We start from the raw sequence: 18,710 nt of genomic DNA, 5'->3' as shown, positions 1-18,710 counted from the left end.
TTTTTCTGAATTTCATAAAAAAAAAAATTTTTTTCTGGTAATAACTTCAATTCTAAATTTTTCTATTTATTTTCCAAACTTTTAGTTAGAAATTTTGAAAATTTTAGAATTCTTCAAAAAATTCGATTATATTTCGAAAATAATTTTTTAAAGTAAGAAAAGTAATTTTTTTGAAACATAAAATTTACTTTCATTAAATTTGCAAAAATTTTCCATTGATTGGAAATTTAAATAAATATTTTTAATTTTTACAAGAATTTAACTATATTCCAAAAAAATAATATTAAAATTTTTCAAAAGACAAATTTATTTCTTTCGAAGAATATTAATAAAACTTTTGCAAATAATTACATTTTTCAAGTAATTCATTTCAAACTGGATTTAAAAATTTTAAAATAATTGAAATTTTGTAAAAAATATTATATTTTATAGAAATAATTGAATTCTAGCAACGAATTTTATTATTTATGAAAATAATTAAAATTCTATAAAAAATTTTATTATTTATAAAAATAATTCAATTCTGTAAAAAATTGTGTTATTTATAAAAATAATTGAATTCTAGCAACGAATTTTATTATTTATAAAAAATAATTGAATTCTTGCAACGAATTTTATTAATAAAAAATAATTGAATTCCTGCAACCGATTTTATTATTTATAAAAAATAATTGAATTGATTTCTATCGAAAATTTTTTTTGATAATGATATTTCACACAATTGAATTTGAAATTTTTACATTTCCTTTTGTAATCTTTTGTGTAACTTTTTGTAATTTTTGAAACTGAAATAATTTAATTTTTTCGTAGAATTTTATTAAAAATTTTGAAAATAATTAAATTGTTTTGAAGAATTTTGTGAAAATTTTTGAAAAATTATTTATCAAAGAATTTTAATTTTTATTTTAAAGAATTGAATTAAAATTGTAATGAAAATAATTAAATTCTTTCGAAGAATTTCTTAAAATTTAAAAAAAAATGAATTCTTGAAAATTTTTTCGACAAATTTAATTAAAATTGCATGGAAAATAGTTTAATTATTAAATAGATTTTTATTAAAATTTATTAAAAATAATTGAATTTCAGCGAGGAATTTCATTATTTGTAAAAATAATTGAATTATTGCAAAAGATTTTCGAAAAAATTTTGAAAATAATTGATTTCTTTCGAAGAATTTTAACAAAATTTTGGAAAATTTATAATTACAATTTTCGATCAATGTATTTAAAATTGTATTTGAAATAATTGAAATCATGTGAAGAATTTTATTATTTATGAAAATAATTAAATTCTTGCGAAGGATTTTATTACAATTTTTGTAAATAGTAGAATTTTTTAAAATAATTTTATGAAAAATTAAAAGAATAATTCAATTATTTAGAATAATTTAATAAAAATTATACAGAAATTAGTTTAAATTCTTTGATGATTTTTATTATTTATGAAAATAATTAAATCCCTGTAAAAATTTTTATTATTTATGAATATAATTGAATTTTTGAGAAGAAATTTATGAAAAATTTGTAAATAATTGAATTCCTGTGAAAGTCTTATTGTTTATGAAAATAATTAAATGTTTGCGTAGAATTTTATTTAAATTTTTTATAAATAATTGAATTCTTTTTGAAAATTTTATTAAAACAGTAGATATTAAAAATAATTGAATTGAGGAAAGTTTTTTTAAATAATTGAATTCCTGTAAAAAATTTAGTTATTTCTAAAAATAATTGAATTGTTTCAAAGAATTTTATAAAAAAATGTTTGAATTGTTTCTAAGAAGAATTTTATGAAAATTTTTAAGAATAATTTTTTTATTTCAACTCTTAGCAGATTTAAATTAGTGCAAATTTTCACAAAAAAAAAGAAAAAAGAAGCTAATCGTAAAAAAGTAGTAAATAGTAGGTTTTAATAAATGACTGCGGAGCCTAAATTTCACTTTATTAATTAATTAATAAAATTTCTCACCAGAATTCTCACTGAGAAAAATTTTTTTTTAATCCAAAAATAAATAGCCAACTGGAAATAAATATGTTTGAAATTTGAATTAAACGAAAATTGTTTATTTATATCAAATAAATTTTTATTAAATCAATAATTTTAGTATTTAAACTTAAAGCATTGAATCGACAAATAAAAATTGTTTGATACGAAAATAAATATTTATTTAATAATAGACAAGTAATACGTTAATTGTCGCATATTATTTATTTTTTCGAAAATTATTTTTTTAGTAGATGTCATCTATATAACGATGATCGTAAACAATCTAGAATTAGCCAAAGTCCGTATATTTTGAAGTAAAAGAAAAAAAAATCCAGTGCGTAAAAAAAGCATTACAGTTTTAAAAAGCGCATTATTTATATAGTCGAGCCTTTTCGGAGCAAGTAATCAAGAATTATTCTCTCGACTTTCATCGTTTTCATCCAATTTACCGGGCAGTAATTACAGTCTATATGGCAAATATTTGCACGTTATGTTTACCATATTAACTTTATAAACTATAAATCAATATGAATGGCTATAAATATTTCTTTGAATATATTCTATATTTTGTTCGGTACTTTCAAAGAGCACTGAAAATTTCACTTCAAAAGAATTTTTTTCATCATTATATTTTATTTACCTTTTGACAATTTATTTCCAGACTTGAACTTTTAATAAAGCAGGATGATAATTAAATAAATTAATTGAAAAAGTACAATAACTCGAGTTATTTTAATATATTTCATTTAATATAGAAATTTTCTTTTATTAAACTTCTTTTAATTCTCTAAAAGTCAGTTTTAATATTTATTCGAATTTTTAATTTTTAATTCAAAAGCACAATTTTTTATTGATGTAATTTTTTAATATTCGAGAATCAGTTTAAATTTTTAATGTTGAAAATTGAAAATTGATATTTTAAGAAGGAAAGATGAGAGAAAAATGAGAGGTATTTAAATTGAAATTGCTTGAATGTTGAAAAATTGATGTTGAGTGAAAACAAGGAGTGAAAAGAGTTTGAAATTGTATTTATTGGAAATAATTTTCCAATGGGGGTAAGAGAAAAAAAAATGTTCTACTTGATATTGAATTCGTTCGACTTTTGATTATTACTTACATTGTATAAGTGAATTCTGAATAAAAACTGCAAAAGGCTTCTGCCAATATAGAGGAACTTATGCATCTCTACGGTGATTCTAGTTATCTCATATTTTACAACCCACTTTGCTCTGTTCAAGACATAAACGAGTGCGCCAAAGGCAATGGTGGGTGCAATGAAGTGTGCGAGAATACTGCTGGCAGTTTCTTCTGCGCCTGTGATGGCGATGAGAGAATTTTGTCTTCAGATGGAAAATCCTGCAGTGGTAATATATATTTCACGCTCTCAAAATATTCAAGTTTCAAAGTCACTTTATCATTATGTAATTTGGAAATTATTGATTTTCGTTCACGATTATAGTTATTGTTATTGGAACAGTTTTTGAAAATTATTTTTTGGAAATTTTCATTATTTTTTATATTCTTTTTATTTGAACAACCTGAAAAATTATTTCAAATCTACTTTAGTACTAATTCAGGGTTGCCACAGATCAGGCATGTTAAGAAAATCGCAGGAAAAAATTAGGGATTTTTATTAAAAGTACTGGAAAAAATTTAATTTTTAGAAATTCATTAAAAAAATTCTGAACTTTTGTGTATTTTTCGTTTTCTTCGTAAACTATGAAATTATCACGAATCCAAAGACAAAACCTTCAACTTTTTCTATAATTGACAATAATTTCTTTTTAAAAATTCAATTTTAGAGAAGTTACAAATATTTGCAGAAATTTAATTATTTTCAAAAGTTTTCTAAAAATTCTGGTAAAATTTTAATTATCTTTATAAATAAATAAAATTCCTCTTCGAAATTCAATTATTTTCTAAAATATCAATAAAATTCTGATCAAAATTTCAATTATCTTAATGAATAATAAAATTATTCTTCGAAATTCAATTTTTTTAAAAAATATTAATGAAATTCTAGTCAAAATTTCTATTCTATTTATAAATAATAAAATTCTTCATCAAAATTCAATTATTTTCAAAAATAATAAAAATCTTCTATAAGGAATTCAATTATTTTTAATTCAATTTGAATCGAATTCCTTGAAAAATGTAATTATTCTTTAAAATGTTATTAAAATTCATCAAAAGAATTAAATTATTTAAAAATTTGGCAATAAAATTCAATTATTTTCAAAAGTTCAAAAAAATTATATCAAAATTTCAATTATATTTATAAATAATAAATAAATATTGAAAATCATTAAATTCAGTAAAATTTTTGAAAATAATTAAAATTTTGCAAAGAATTTTATTATTTATAAACGTAATTAGAATTTTTAACGAGAATTTTTTAAAATTTTTGAACAGAATTGAATGTTTGCGATTTTTAATATTTACTATGTTAATAAAATTTTCCAAAAAAAATCCATTATATAAAAAAAATTTTGATAAAATTCTACACAAAGTTTCAATTATTTTCAACACAATTTTAATCGAATAATAAATAAATAATAGAAAATAGAAAAATTATTGAATTTAGAAAAATTATTAAAAATAATTAAAATTTTTAAAAGAATTGTATTAAAATTTTGGCAAATAATTGAATTTATGAGAAGAATTTTATTGTTTATAAATATAATTGAAAGTTTGTTTAAAATTTTGAAAAATTTTGGAAAATAATTAAATTTTTGCGAAGATTGTTATTAATTTTGAAAATAATTAAATTCTTGTAATAAATATTGTTATTTTTTGAAATAATTGAAATTTTGCTAAGAATTGTATTAAAATTTTGGCAAAAAATTGGATTTTTGAGAAGAATTTTATTATTTATAAATATAATTGAATTTTTGTCTTGAATTTAGTTAATTTTTGAATATAATTGAATTTTTGTGAAGAATTTTATTATGTTTGGAAATAATTGAATGTTATCGACAAATTTTTAAATAATTGATTTGTTTTGACGAATTTTAATAAGATTTTTAAGAATAATTACTTTTTACGAGGAATTCGATTAAAATTGTATTGAAAATAATTGAAATTCTAAGATGAATTTATTATAATTTTTGAAAATAATTGAATTTTGGAGAAGAAAAATTCTTCTAAAAAATTAATAAAATTCTTGGTAAAATTTCAATTATTTTAAAAACGTTTCCTAAATTAAATGATTTTGAATATTTAGTCTGTATATGAATATAATTTTCACTAAAAATCCCATTATTTAAAAAAATTTTATTTTATTTTATTTTATTTATTTATTTATTTATTTATTTATTATTTTATTTTATTTTTGATAAAGAAGTACACAAATTTTTAATTACTTTCATAAATTATAAAAAATTTCACAGGAATACTCACTGGAATTCAATTATTTCCATATTTTTTATAAATTTTTTTTTTGCAATAATTTAATTATTTTTATAAATAACAAATTTTTCACAAGGTTTCAATTATTTTTAGCACAATTTTAATAAAATTCCTTGAAAAATGTAATTGATCATAAAATTTTTTTAAAATTCGTCGAAAGAATTCAAGTATTTAAAAATTTGTTGATAAAATTCTTTAGAAAATTCAATTTTGAGAAAAATCCAATTATTTAAAAAATGATTTATTTTTGTATTTAAATAATTAAATTCTCGTATAATTATCTAATAAAAATTAATTAAAAAATTAATTTTACTTAAAATTTTAGATTATTATAATTGAATATTAAAAGGCCTATAGCTTGAATTTTTAGAAATAATTGAATTTTGAAAGGGGTTCAATTTAAAATTTTTGATAATTTGAATTTTTCATACATTTAACTAATAATTCTGTGGAATTCATTCTTTTGAGAAAGTGTAATTGAATTTTTTTATTATTATTTATGAGAATTGCATTTTTTATCTTATAAACATCAAAATTTTTTGCTGAAATTGAATTATTTTTAAATTTTTTTTTCTATAACGTTTCGTCTGACTTAAATTTACTTGCACTACTTAGAACAAAAGTTACAAGCTTTTTGAAATGGTTAAAAATATTATGAACTTTTTAACTGACTACATCTACTTTTACAAGAATAGAATTATAGAAATTCGTAAATAAATGTAATAGAAATTTTTTTCGAGTTTCTAATAATTTTTAGAGTGAATCAGAATATTTGTTAGGTCAACGAAGAAATCAAAAATGTTTTCGGAAATCAGGAAAAAGTCAGAAAAAAAACAAATCTAAATTTTTGTGGCAACCCTGTATTTAGTTAAATCCTTTAATTAAGAAATATTTTTAATATTTAGTAATTAATACTATAAAAATTCTTATTTTAAGGATAGTATGTACTAAATTTAAGTATAAAATATTCTAAAGTATGTTCAAAGTACATATTCTCAATTTTAGAACAAACTTTTTTTCGCTGTATTTTCACTGGAAAATTGAATAATGCAAAGAATTTACATCCAGAAAAAAATAAGCATTCATAAAGTCAAAATTCTATTTATCATGAGAAGTTTATGAACAAGTCGCTGATACATGTTGACCGGCATTAATATTCTTGATTCATAGGCGTATTATGCAAATATTGTGATATGCTTGCAAATGTAGTATCCACCAGTAAACATAATCCGATATGCACATTGTGAAACTATTGCATGTCATCAATTCGGCTACAATCCCATACACTTCCAATAAATTAAATCCAAAATTGTCATTTTCAAAGAGCATAGTTGCTTCTTGAGGCATAATTCTAGAGACTGAGAGAAATTGTTAATTATTATGGTATTTTTTTCGTAAATATAAAATATTTTTTTTCGATTTTCTCGACAAAAAAATAGATATCAGCTTTTACTCGTGCCCACCTTTAAATCCCGCCGGGCATGGGTACTTGATGTGCTCCCTGACGGCGTCCTCAAAATCGTGGAAAGACAAGCAGAGAAACATCAATCCACCAGGAACTAAATGTTTTCTAAAATGTCCCGCTGGCTATCAACTTCATGGGGAATATGAATTGACCTGTCGACCTAATGGCACTTGGGATGGTCCAAAACATGGTGAATGTGTCAGTAAGTATAATTTTGAGAAAGGGAAAAAAATCGGTCTGACTATTTCTGACTATTTCTACTGATAGGAAATAATGACAAATCGAATGTTTGACTGCAATTGACTTTTACTACTTATTTTAATGACACGAATCATGTAAAGTTGGATTTATAACAAATTTAACGTATCGAAATTACAAGAAATGTCTGACTAGTGCTGTCTTTTACTACTAGTACCAAAAAGTAAAATATTCAGAAAGTATATCTAACTTTTACGATTTGAATTCAACTTAGGCGGATTGAGAGTCTAGACTGACTAATATTGACTTGAACTACTTGTGAAATAATCATAACAATTAAATATCCTGTCTGACTATACCTGACTTCTATCACTGATACAAAAAAAAAATACAAAAATCCTGTCTGCTAATTTTGATTATTGATGTTAGAACTTTTAAATTGTTGCCTGACTAACATTGACTTGACAATGACAAAAATACACTTGTATAATAATTAAATATCCTGGCTGACTACAATTGTCTTTTATCACTAATACCAAAAAAATTCTGTCTACTAATTTCGTCCATTGAGGTGAGAACTTTAAAACTTTTGTCTGACTAATATTGACTTGAACTACTTGTACGAAAATACACTTGTAGAATAATCGACTTGTACAATAATAATTAAATATCATGGCTGACTGCAATTGTCTTTTATCACTGATAACAAAAAAAGACCAAAATTCTAGCTACTTTTTCGCTCAGTAATGCTGAACACTCCAAATTCTTGTCTGACTAATAAAGACTTGAACTACTTATCCGTATCAAAAAAAACTAAAAATCTGTCTGACTAGATTTGTTTTTACTACTGATTCCAAAATATACAAAAAGTAAATACTAATTTCGATCATTAATATTAAAAGTTCTAAAGTTTTGTCTGACTAATACTGACTTGAACTACTTGTACGAAAATCGCGATAGAAAAATATATTGATTGTAGTTGTCTTTTGTCACCGATAGCAAAAAAAACCAATATTCTGTTTATTACTTTCGACCAATAATGATAGAACACTTAAAATTTTGTCTGACTAATATTGACTTGAACTACTTGTTGGGATCTCAATAATTAAACATCCTGGCAATTGCAATTTTTTTTTGTCACTTATACCAAGAAAAAACAAAAATTCGGTTTACGTATTTTAGTCATTAAGGTTGAAACCTTTAAATTCTTGTCTGACTAACAAAGACTTGAACTACTTGTCTAGGAGTCAGAAATTTTTTCAAACTGTCTGACTACATACACTTTTTCTACTAACGGTACTAAAATACACAATTTTGACAACTAAAACTGACTATTAATGTAAAAATATTAAAACTTTTGTCTGACTGATACTGGCTTAGACTACTTCTGGAAAAATCATAAAAATTAAATATCCGGCTGACTGCACTTGTCTTTTATCAATGATAGTTAAAAATTCAAAAATCCTCTCTACTAATTTCGGCATTAATGTTAGAATTTATTCATTTTTGTCTGACCTGTATTGACTTGAACTACTTGTACAATAATTACAAATTAAAAACTTGAATAATTTTGTTAAATAAAAATTTAAATACTTCTTATAATCAAAAATTTCTTTAAATTCTCTTCAAAATTACAATTATTTTTATAAATATTAAAATTCATCTCCGGATTTCAATTATTTTCAATTACTTTCAAAAAAAAGTAATAAAATTCTTTACAAAAATTCAATTCTGTTAAAAAATTTTAAAAAATTCTCGTTAAAAATTTCAATTACGTTTATAAATAATAAAATTCTTCTGATTACTTTCTAGAAATTGGAACTACCGTCTTTCCAAAATTCAATTATTTTCCACAATTTTTAACTAAATTTCATATGTGAATCAATTATTAAAAATCAAAAAATTCAATTATTTTCAAAAGTAATAACATTCTTAGCAAAATTTTAATTATTTTTAAAAAATAACAATATTCCTAGCAAGAATTCAATTATTTTCAAAATTAATAACATTCTTCGCAAAAATTCAAATATTTTCAAAAATTAAAAAAAATGGTCGTCTACATTTCAATTATCTTTATAAATGAATAGCAAAAATCTTCGATAAAATTCAATTATTTTTATAAAATATTGTATTCATCAAAAGAATTCAATTATTTTCAAAAGAAATAAAATTTTTCGCAAAAATTCAATTCTGTTAAAAAATTCAACAAAATTGTCATTAAAAATTTCAATTACATTTATAAATAATAAAATTCTTCTGAATACTTTCTAAAAATTACAACTATTGTCCTTCCAAAATTTATTTATTTTCTAAAATTTTTAACTAAATTTCATCTGTAAATCAATTATTTAAAAACAAAAATTCAATTTTTTATAATAAATGTTTATTTTAAACAGTTATTTACGTATATGTAATATATTCAAAAAATTGTAATAAAAAATTTCTTAAAATTAATTTTTTAAACATATTTTAATATAATTTTCAAAAGATAATAGTGTTTTAATTAAATGTACAATTACAAAATTTCCAAATAATTGAAATTTGATAAAATCTAATAATAATAATATTTAAAATTTGATAAAATCTATTAAAAATAATTGAAATTTAATAAATATTTTTAAAGTAAAAGAATTTTTGAAAACTACAATAAATAATACAACTTTTAAAGAATTTTAATTATAAAATAATATAAACATATTTTTTCCAAAATTTTATTAGGTCTGAAAAATTAAATTTTTAAGAATTTTAATTTACTTTCTTAGAAGATAATTGATTGTTAAAAAATAACGATAAAACATTTCTAAGAATAAGTTTCTTAAAAATATTGAGCCGTAATTATTTGAAAATAATTGAATTTCATAAAAGAATTTCTGTAAGTTATAGAAAACTAATAAATTTTCATGAAGAATTTTAATTAAAACTTTTGAACATAATGGTGTTCTCCAAAATGTTGAAAATAATTCTAAACAATTGTAATGTTATTATTTTTTGTGTGTATTTGAATTTTTTGAAATATGTAAGTGAAAATAATTTTAAAATATTAATATTTTAAATATTTTAAAATTGAAAAAATTAGAAATGTCAAATTCTAAGAATTTCTTTTTTCTAAAATATTTTTATATAATTTTCAGAAGAAATTTTTTATTAGTTTTCATTTTAAAATTTACACTTTATGATTTTTCATTAAAATTTTTGAGAATTTAATTATTTTAAAGCAATTAAAATTCTACTTTAAAAGTTGATTTTCAAAAATTATAATAAGATACTTAAAAAAAAAAACTTTTGTCAATTAAAGTTTACAAAATTTCAATTATTCTGAAAGTTTTTAATTATACGTATATTTTTATAAAATTTTATTATCGTAAAAAAATTATTTAAAAATATAATTTTGAAAAATTTGTCTATAGTTATTTTCCACATTATAAAAATTGAAATAAGTTGCATTTTATACTAAAAATGTGGTATTTTGTTGCAACATTTGGAAAAAAGTTGAAATAATAATAAAAATAAAGAAATAATTATAATAATAATCGTAATTTTTTAGAATAAATCGAAAAAAGTCGCATTTTTTAAAAATAGTCAAAATAAACTAATAAAGTCGAAAAAGTCATAATATTATCCGAGGCCTGTAATTCTTTTTTGCAAACATAATTTAAAAAAATGACTACTATCTATAGTACTGCTAAGATTAAAATTACTAAAATTTAAAAAAAATGTCTGACTCCTACTGACTTGACCTACTTAAAAAAATGCCAAAAAACTTGTTTTAAAAGATATTAAAATTCTTGGAGATGATTTTGAATAAATTTTAAAATGGAAAAAAGGTGTTATTTTTATTTTTTTTCAGGATATAGTAAGCCACGTTTAGATTGTCCAGCAGATGTTACTGCTGAACTATCGCCGGGTCGAGATGAAGCATTTGTGACGTTCGATCAACCATCAACGGATTTAGATTGGTTTCGATATGTTCGTTCTAAGCCAACTTGGGGCACCAGACTGGAAGCTAATCTAAAATTGGGTGTTCATGAAGTCACATTCTATGCTCGGCATCCTGTCTCAAAGAAACAAACCAGCTGCACTTTACGAATCACCGTCACAAGTTAGTCCATAAATTATTAATTTCATCAACAATTGCATATCAATTTAGTTTCAAAATTTATTTCGTTCTAAAAAAATAAAATTGAATTTAATCTCGCTATTACTTTTAAAATTGGAACTATTTATTTAACAAATAAATTTGAAGAATAAAAGTACAAATTTTTATAAATTGTACTAAATTATAATAAAAGCTCCAAGTACATTTCAAAAAAAATATTTTTTATTATCGAATAATTTTTTTTTAAATTATCTTTTTTTTCAAGCTCAAATATTATTAGGATTTAATTTTTTTCATACGAATAGAGACGTACCAAGTTTTATAAATTGATCCCAACTTTTGTATTTACATATTTTAATTAATTCATGAAATTCAATATAATTATTGTTATACAAATTAAATAATTCGGATTTAATTTTCAAATAGAATAGAGGCGTACGAAATATATAAATTGTTCACAAATTTTGTCTTTTTGTAATTTAATTGAGAAACCTAAAAAATATAACAATATGATTTTTAATTAAAATTCAGCTTGTTAAAAAAAACTATGCACTATAGAAACTTGCAAATAAAAATGATTTTTCATCTCAAAAGTAAAAATGTTTCAATACAGAATGAACGTGGTGTTGATTAAACAATTCTATTCGACTATTCAACAATAAAACCTTTTTTTATTAATAATAACAAACAAAAAAATTGTATGTGGAAAAAATTTGAAAGAACTGTATTTTTTTAATTATTTTGTATAAAATTTGTTCTGAAAAAAGAATTTTTTCTTTTTCCCAATTAGTTAAAAGAATGGAGAGTTTTTTTTTCTAATAATACTTTATTGAAAAAGAAGGTTTTTTTCTAATAAACAATAATAGTATAATATAAAATAAAATATAAAAACTATTTTAAAAAAAAATATAAAATAAAGTATAAAAAATATTTTAAAAAAAATATGAAATAAAATATATTTTGCAATTTGTCTTTTAAATAATTTTTATTCAAATGGCAATAAATGTTTATCAAGTATGTTGCGGTGATGATTTCGGGAAGTAAACTAATGTATAGCTGTCGGGGGGATGGAAAACCATTTTCGCACTTCTCAAAGACTATTCAACACTTTATCTATATATGTAGTACGTATGTGTATATATGACGAATATGTGACTTGATTTAATTAAATACGTTTAATTATATCACTGCCAAGGGAAAACCACAATTTTGCCAAGAACAGGACACCGATTTTAGAGACGAAATTATCCGAATGCTTATTTCCCAAAACCATTCGCACTGCATTGCTAGCATTGCCATATTGCACCCCACGTATTCTAATTAACTGTTCACACAATCACACAATATTGTGTGAATCAAAAAGCGAATAAAAAAATTTGAAATTTGAAATTTATTTTCTTTTCTTTTTTTTTCTTTTCCAGATGGCGAAGCACCAAAAGTGAAAAATTGTCCAAGTGATATTGAAGTTTCAGGGAAAAATGGTTCAGCTGTTTCTTGGGAGGAGCCAATTTTCACGGACAACGTCAAGGTCATGAAAATTCACAGTAATGAGGTAAGTAGTAAAACTTGTTGCTAATTAGTAATTATACTGAAAAATTTGTTATAATAATTGAAAAAAAAATTTCAAAATAAAAAGAGTAGAAAATAATTAAAGAGAATCGAAACAATAGAAGAAAATAAACAAATTCTGAAAGAAGTAAAAGTAGAAAAAGTAAAGAAAATAAAAAAGAATAGAAAAGAATAAAAAAAGTAAAAGAAGAATATTAAAAATAGAAATAATAAAGAAAATACGAAAGTATGAAATAGAAAATAATAGAAAATAATAGAAAATAATAGGAAATAATAGAAAATAATAGAAAATAATAGAAAATAATAGAAAATAATAGAAAATAATAGAAAATAATAAAAAATAATAAAAAAGAATTGAAAAAACAAAAAGAATAAAAAAGAATAAAGAGAATAAAAAAAATTGAATAAAAAAGAATAAAAAAGTTTAAGAAAGAAAAGAAACAGAAAATAATTGAAAACAAAAGTTTAGAATAGAAAAGAAATAGAAAATAAAGGTTTAGAATAGAGAAAGAATAGAAAACAATGAAAAGGAATTGAAAAGAATAGTGAAGAATAAATTAATTGTGAAAAGAGTAGAAGTAGAAAAAATTAAAGAAAATAAAAAAAAATAAAAGAAGAAACAGAATAATAAGAATAAATAATAGAAAAGAATAGAAAATAATAAATTAGAAAAGAATAGAAAGCAGTGTAGAAAAGAATAGGAAGTAGTGTAGAAAAGAGAAAAGAGTACAAAATAGAATAGCAATTAATAAAGAAAATATCAAAACCGCAGAATAGAACAAAATAGAAAAGAGGAAAATGAAAGAAGGAACCGAAAAAAAATAGCACACACAATAAACTTTTTTTTTCATTTAAAGCACATTATCTATTCGCTGAACTTGCAAAAAACTTTTTAAAAATGAAAAAAAATTTTTTTTTGAAGTTAAAAGTGCAATGTAAAAATGCTATCTACAGCGAGCATAATACTTAATTAAGGAAGAACAGGATTTTTATTCTCATTGCTCATTTTTCTTTCTGTCTGAATAAATTCTGCTTTCATTCAAGCATTACTTCTAAAGCAGTTTTAAATAATATCATCTCCTTTAGTAATGAAGAAAAGTTTTTCTCTATTATAGAGAAAATAACTCGGCTATAAGGAAATTTCATTAATTTATAATCTCATATTTTTTCTTTCATTCACATTATTACACATTTATATAACGAGAAATATGACTTTTTGTACATTCGCTAAATTAAATTTTTCATTTTCAATAATTTATTTTTTATATGAAACTTCTTCTTAAAAGACAGTGTACTATTTTCAAGCTTTAATATTTTAAAAAAATTTTCTACAAGAAATACAATTTTTTAAATTTCAATTTATAATCTTCTGAATACTTTCTAAAAATTACAACTATAGTCCGTACAAAATTCAATTATTTTCTACAATTTTTAACTAAATTTCATTTATGAATCAATTATTAAAAAACAAAAATTCAATTATTTTAAAAAGTAATTAAATTCTTCGCAGAAATTCAATTACGTTCAAAATTTTTTTTAAATTCTCTTCAAAATTACAATTATCTTTATAAATAATAAAATTCTTCTCTGGAATTCAATTATTTCCAAAAATTTTAATAAAATTCTTATCAAAATTTCAATTATTTTCAAAAATAACAATATTTATCGCAAGAATTTAATTATTTTCAAAATTAATAAAATTCTTCGCAAAAATTCAATTATTTTCAAAAAATAAAAAAATGGTCGTTAACATTTCAATTATCTTTATAAATTAATAGCAAAATTCTTCGACAAAATTCAATTATTTTCATAAACAATAGAATCACAAGAATTCAATTATTTTCAAAAGAAATAAAATTCTTCGCAAAAATTCAATTCTGTTTAAAATTTTTTTTAAATTTCTCGTTTAAAATTTCAATTACGTTTATAAATAATAAAATTCTTCTAAATACTTTCTAAAAATTACAACTATTGTCCTTCAAACATTCAATTATTTTCTACAATTTTTAACTAAATTTTATCTCTAAATCAATTATTTAAAAACAAAAATTCAATTATTTACAAAAATAACAATATTCATGGCAAGAATTCAATTATTTTCGAAATTAATAACTTTCTTCGCAGAAAGTCAATTATTTTCAAAAGTAAGAAAATTCTTTCCAAAAATTCAATTATTATCAAAATTTATTTTAAATTCTAGTCCAAAAAAATCAGTTATTTTTACAAATAACAAAATTCTTCTTTGAAATTCAATTATTTTAGAAAATATTAATAAAATTCTAGTCAAAATTTCAATTATATTTGTAAATAATAAAAATTCTTCTTCAAAATCCAATTATTTTCAAAAATAATAACATTTTTTACCGTGATTCAATTATTTTCAAAATTTTTTTAAAATTCTAGTCAAAATTTCCGTTTTCTTTATAAATAATAAACTTTTCTTCAAAATTCAATAATCGTCAACAATTTTTTTTAAATTCTCTTCAAAATTACAATTATCTTTGTAAACATTAAAATTTTAGAGAATTTATTTATTTTAAAAATTTGAAATTAAAATTCTTCAAAAATTGAAATAAAATACTTAAAAAAATAAATTATTTTCAATTAAATTTGACAAAATTTCAATTCTTCTAAAATTTTTTAATTATCCTATTTTGAAAATTATATTAGCGTAAAAAAATTTGTTTAAAAATATAATTTTTCAAAATTTGTCGATAGTTATTTTTCACATTATAAAAATCGAAATAAAAGTGGCATTTTATACTAAAAATTTGATATTTTGTTGCAACATTTGGAAAAAAGGCGAAAAGTCGTAATTTTTGAAAATAAGTCGAAAAAAATTGCATTATTTGAAAATTGTCGAAAAAAGTCGAAAAAGTCATAATATCTGAGAACTGATTTTATTTTTATTATTTTTTTTTTTGAAAAATAAAAAATATTGTCTTAGACTCGAGTTATACAGGAAAGCTTTCTCTCTCTCTCTCTTTCTCCGTTTTACCCTTTCTCCTTTTCCATTAAGAGCTTCCGTTTCGTAAATTCCCAAGACTGAAAGTTTCTCCAGCAATCAGGGAGCGACGTGCAACAATGTATGTATATCAAACCTTCTCGGAATTCCGTTTATCTTTACCTCTCGCGCTGTATAAATGGAATTGTAAGCAGAATGTTCGACACATGAAACAAAAATTTCAGAGAGAGAGAGAGAGAGAGAGAAACTAAACACCCTTATGAATTTTCATCAATTTTACATATATATTCACACAAAGCAGACAAAATTTATCCGCAAACGTTTTTTTTTTTTTTATTTTTTCGTTTGTTAAATGGTTTCCGAAAGTCGAAACACGTCCGGAAGTTATGGCTTTTCTCGATCACTGTTCTGGAAATGAATTCACGAGTGGTATTGTATATATGCGAGAACAAGGGAGTGCGAAAACAATGAGGCAACGAGAGACTCGCCTGAAATTTGCACCGAGAATAAAAAAAAAAAGAAAGAAAGTAAAGAGAAGAGAAGTGGAGAAAAAAAAAATTGCAAAAAACTTTTGTAACGACTATAGAAAGAAAACAGTGGACGTTAAAAAACGGAGATTAGTTATTCGCGCAATTTTCAATGATAAAAACAATAAAAAAAATAGAAGCAGAGAAAAAAAGAAGTAGAAGAAGAAGAAGAAGAAGAAAAAACCGAATTTTCACGACCTTTATTGTTTGAAAACATTTCTGTTAAGGGTGAATTTTCCCCTGAGGATAGTAGTCTCTCTCTCTCTCTTTCTCTCAATTTAAAGTTTCCTATAGAAATAAAACTTGTGCCAAAGAAGATCTTCTTTGTTTTGATTTTAACTTCATTTGGGAATTGAGCCTTCTTTGTGATTGAAATTTACCTTCGAGTTTGAGAGAAAGAGTCCATTATGAATGGACTTGTAAATGAGTTTTTAATCAGGGAAATATTTTTTCTTTACACTCTTATTTTCGATGTAAAATTATTTTGCAAACTGGAAATTTTATCTTATTTCGAAAGTTTATATTTTTTGGCTAAAAGAAAAATATTTTTGATAAAACATTTACTTTTTGAAAGTTATTAAATTATTTTCAATATGGCACGGAATGTTTCATTCAAATTCCTGGAATATTACTTTAAAGTGTTGGAAAAATTATAAAGGAATATTCCATCCACGCTGTAGATGAAATATTAAAATTCCCGAACATTGGAATATTCGTTTGGAATTATCAAGGAATATTTTAATGGAATGTTAAAGAAATATTCTGCCAGGAATTTTAAAAGAATATTAAAAAAATATTCCAAAGAAATTTTAGAGGAATATTAAAGAAATATTCCATAGAAATGTGAAATTTTAAAGGAATATTCCAGAAGATTGTTTAAAAAATATTCCATAGGAATTTTAACGAAATATTAAAGAAATATTCTATAGAAATTTTAGGGAAACATTAAAGAAATACTCCAAAGAAATTTTAGAAGAATATTAAAGAAATATTCCATATGAATATTAATGGAAAATTCTATACGAATTTTAAAGGAGAATTCCGTATGAATATTTAAGAAATATTCCATAGGTATTTTAAAGGAATATTGAAGAAAAGAATTGCATAGAAATTTTAGAGAAATATAAAAAAATATTCCATAGAAATTTGAAAGAAATATTCCTTAAGAACATTAATAGAAAATTCTATACAAATTTTAAAGTTAAGAATATTAAAGAAATATTGAAAAAATATTTTATAGAAATTGAAGGGAATATCAAAGAAATATTCCATAGATATGTGAAATTTTAAAAGAGTATTTCAGAAAAATATTTTAAAAATATTCCATAGAAAATTAAATGAAATATTCCTTAAGAATATTAATAGAAAATTCTATACAAAATGTTAAAGAAGAATTTCAAAAGAATATTAAAGAAATATTCCATAGGCATTTTAAAAGAATATTGAAAAAATATTTCATAGAAATTTCAAAAGAATATTAAAGAAATATTCCATATAAATTTGAAATTTTAAAGTAGTATTCCAATGGAATATTCCTAAATTATTCCAAAAGTCGGACATTTCAATATTTCTAAAAAATATAAATTGCATATTTTTTTAGTATATTATTCCTAATGATTCGAAGAAATATTTCAAAAGTGTCAAAGGAATATTCCGTAATATATTAGAAAATATTTATCTACATGGAAAATAAAATATTAATTGGAATAATAAAAATGAATATTTTAATATTGATACAAAAATATTAACATGTCCGATTTTTGGAATGTTCTTTTGGAATAATGTAGGAATATTCCATCAAAATGTTGTGAAAATATTTTGTTTGGAATTTTGTAAAAATATGTTTTTAATATTATATGTACTTGACGATATATTAATTAGTTTTTGAACAATTTGAGAATAAATTCATAAGTTTATTTTGAAGTGATAAAGTTATAAATTTAAAAACTAATATTCGTATAATATTCCAATGAAATATTCCCACTATATTCAAATTACAATTTTTCAATGGAATATTCATTAATTATATGCCAAACGAATATTGCAAATGTAGTAGATTTCACTATATTCCTAAAATGTGAATTTTGCAAAATAATATTCCAGGAATATTACATTATTCTGATGGAATATTCATTCAGTATTCTAAAGGAATATCTCAAAAAGATTTTAATATATTCTAAAGAAATGTTCCAACCGTATTGCAATGTTCCAACTAAATATTTCAGGAATATTCCAAGAATATTGCAATATTCCACGAATATTACAGTATTCCGAAGAAATATTTATTTAGTATTCTAAAGGAATATCTCAAAGAGATTTTAATATTAACCATATTCAAAAGGAATATTCCAGGAATATTACAATATTAAAAAAAATATCACAAAGTTCGGACTTTTTAATATTTTTAAAAATGTGGATTTTCTAAAATACAATATTCCTTTGCCATTACTCGAATATTCCTTTGGAATATTTAAGGGAATGTGAAGGGAATATTATATT

The 18,710-nt window shown here is 21.5% G+C and overlaps 1 protein-coding gene across 2 annotated transcripts in view; it reads left to right on the top strand.

The window, feature by feature from the left end:
* LOC122502161 (sushi, von Willebrand factor type A, EGF and pentraxin domain-containing protein 1) overlaps positions 1–18,710 on the top strand; it is a 240,126-nt gene that overhangs the window by 51,154 nt on the left and 170,262 nt on the right. For both annotated transcript variants that reach the window (XM_043612086.1, XM_043612087.1), the window contains 4 exons: positions 3,222–3,347; positions 6,831–7,058; positions 10,902–11,153; positions 12,572–12,702. In XM_043612086.1, the coding sequence (XP_043468021.1) occupies positions 3,222–3,347; positions 6,831–7,058; positions 10,902–11,153; positions 12,572–12,702 (737 nt within the window). The remainder of the gene's footprint in view (positions 1–3,221; positions 3,348–6,830; positions 7,059–10,901; positions 11,154–12,571; positions 12,703–18,710) is intronic.

This window comes from Leptopilina heterotoma, unplaced genomic scaffold, assembly GCF_015476425.1.
Source record: "Leptopilina heterotoma isolate Lh14 unplaced genomic scaffold, ASM1547642v1 Lhet_220, whole genome shotgun sequence".
NCBI classification, from domain to species: domain Eukaryota; kingdom Metazoa; phylum Arthropoda; class Insecta; order Hymenoptera; family Figitidae; genus Leptopilina; species Leptopilina heterotoma.
This window is presented reverse-complemented; position numbering and strand designations above follow the sequence as displayed.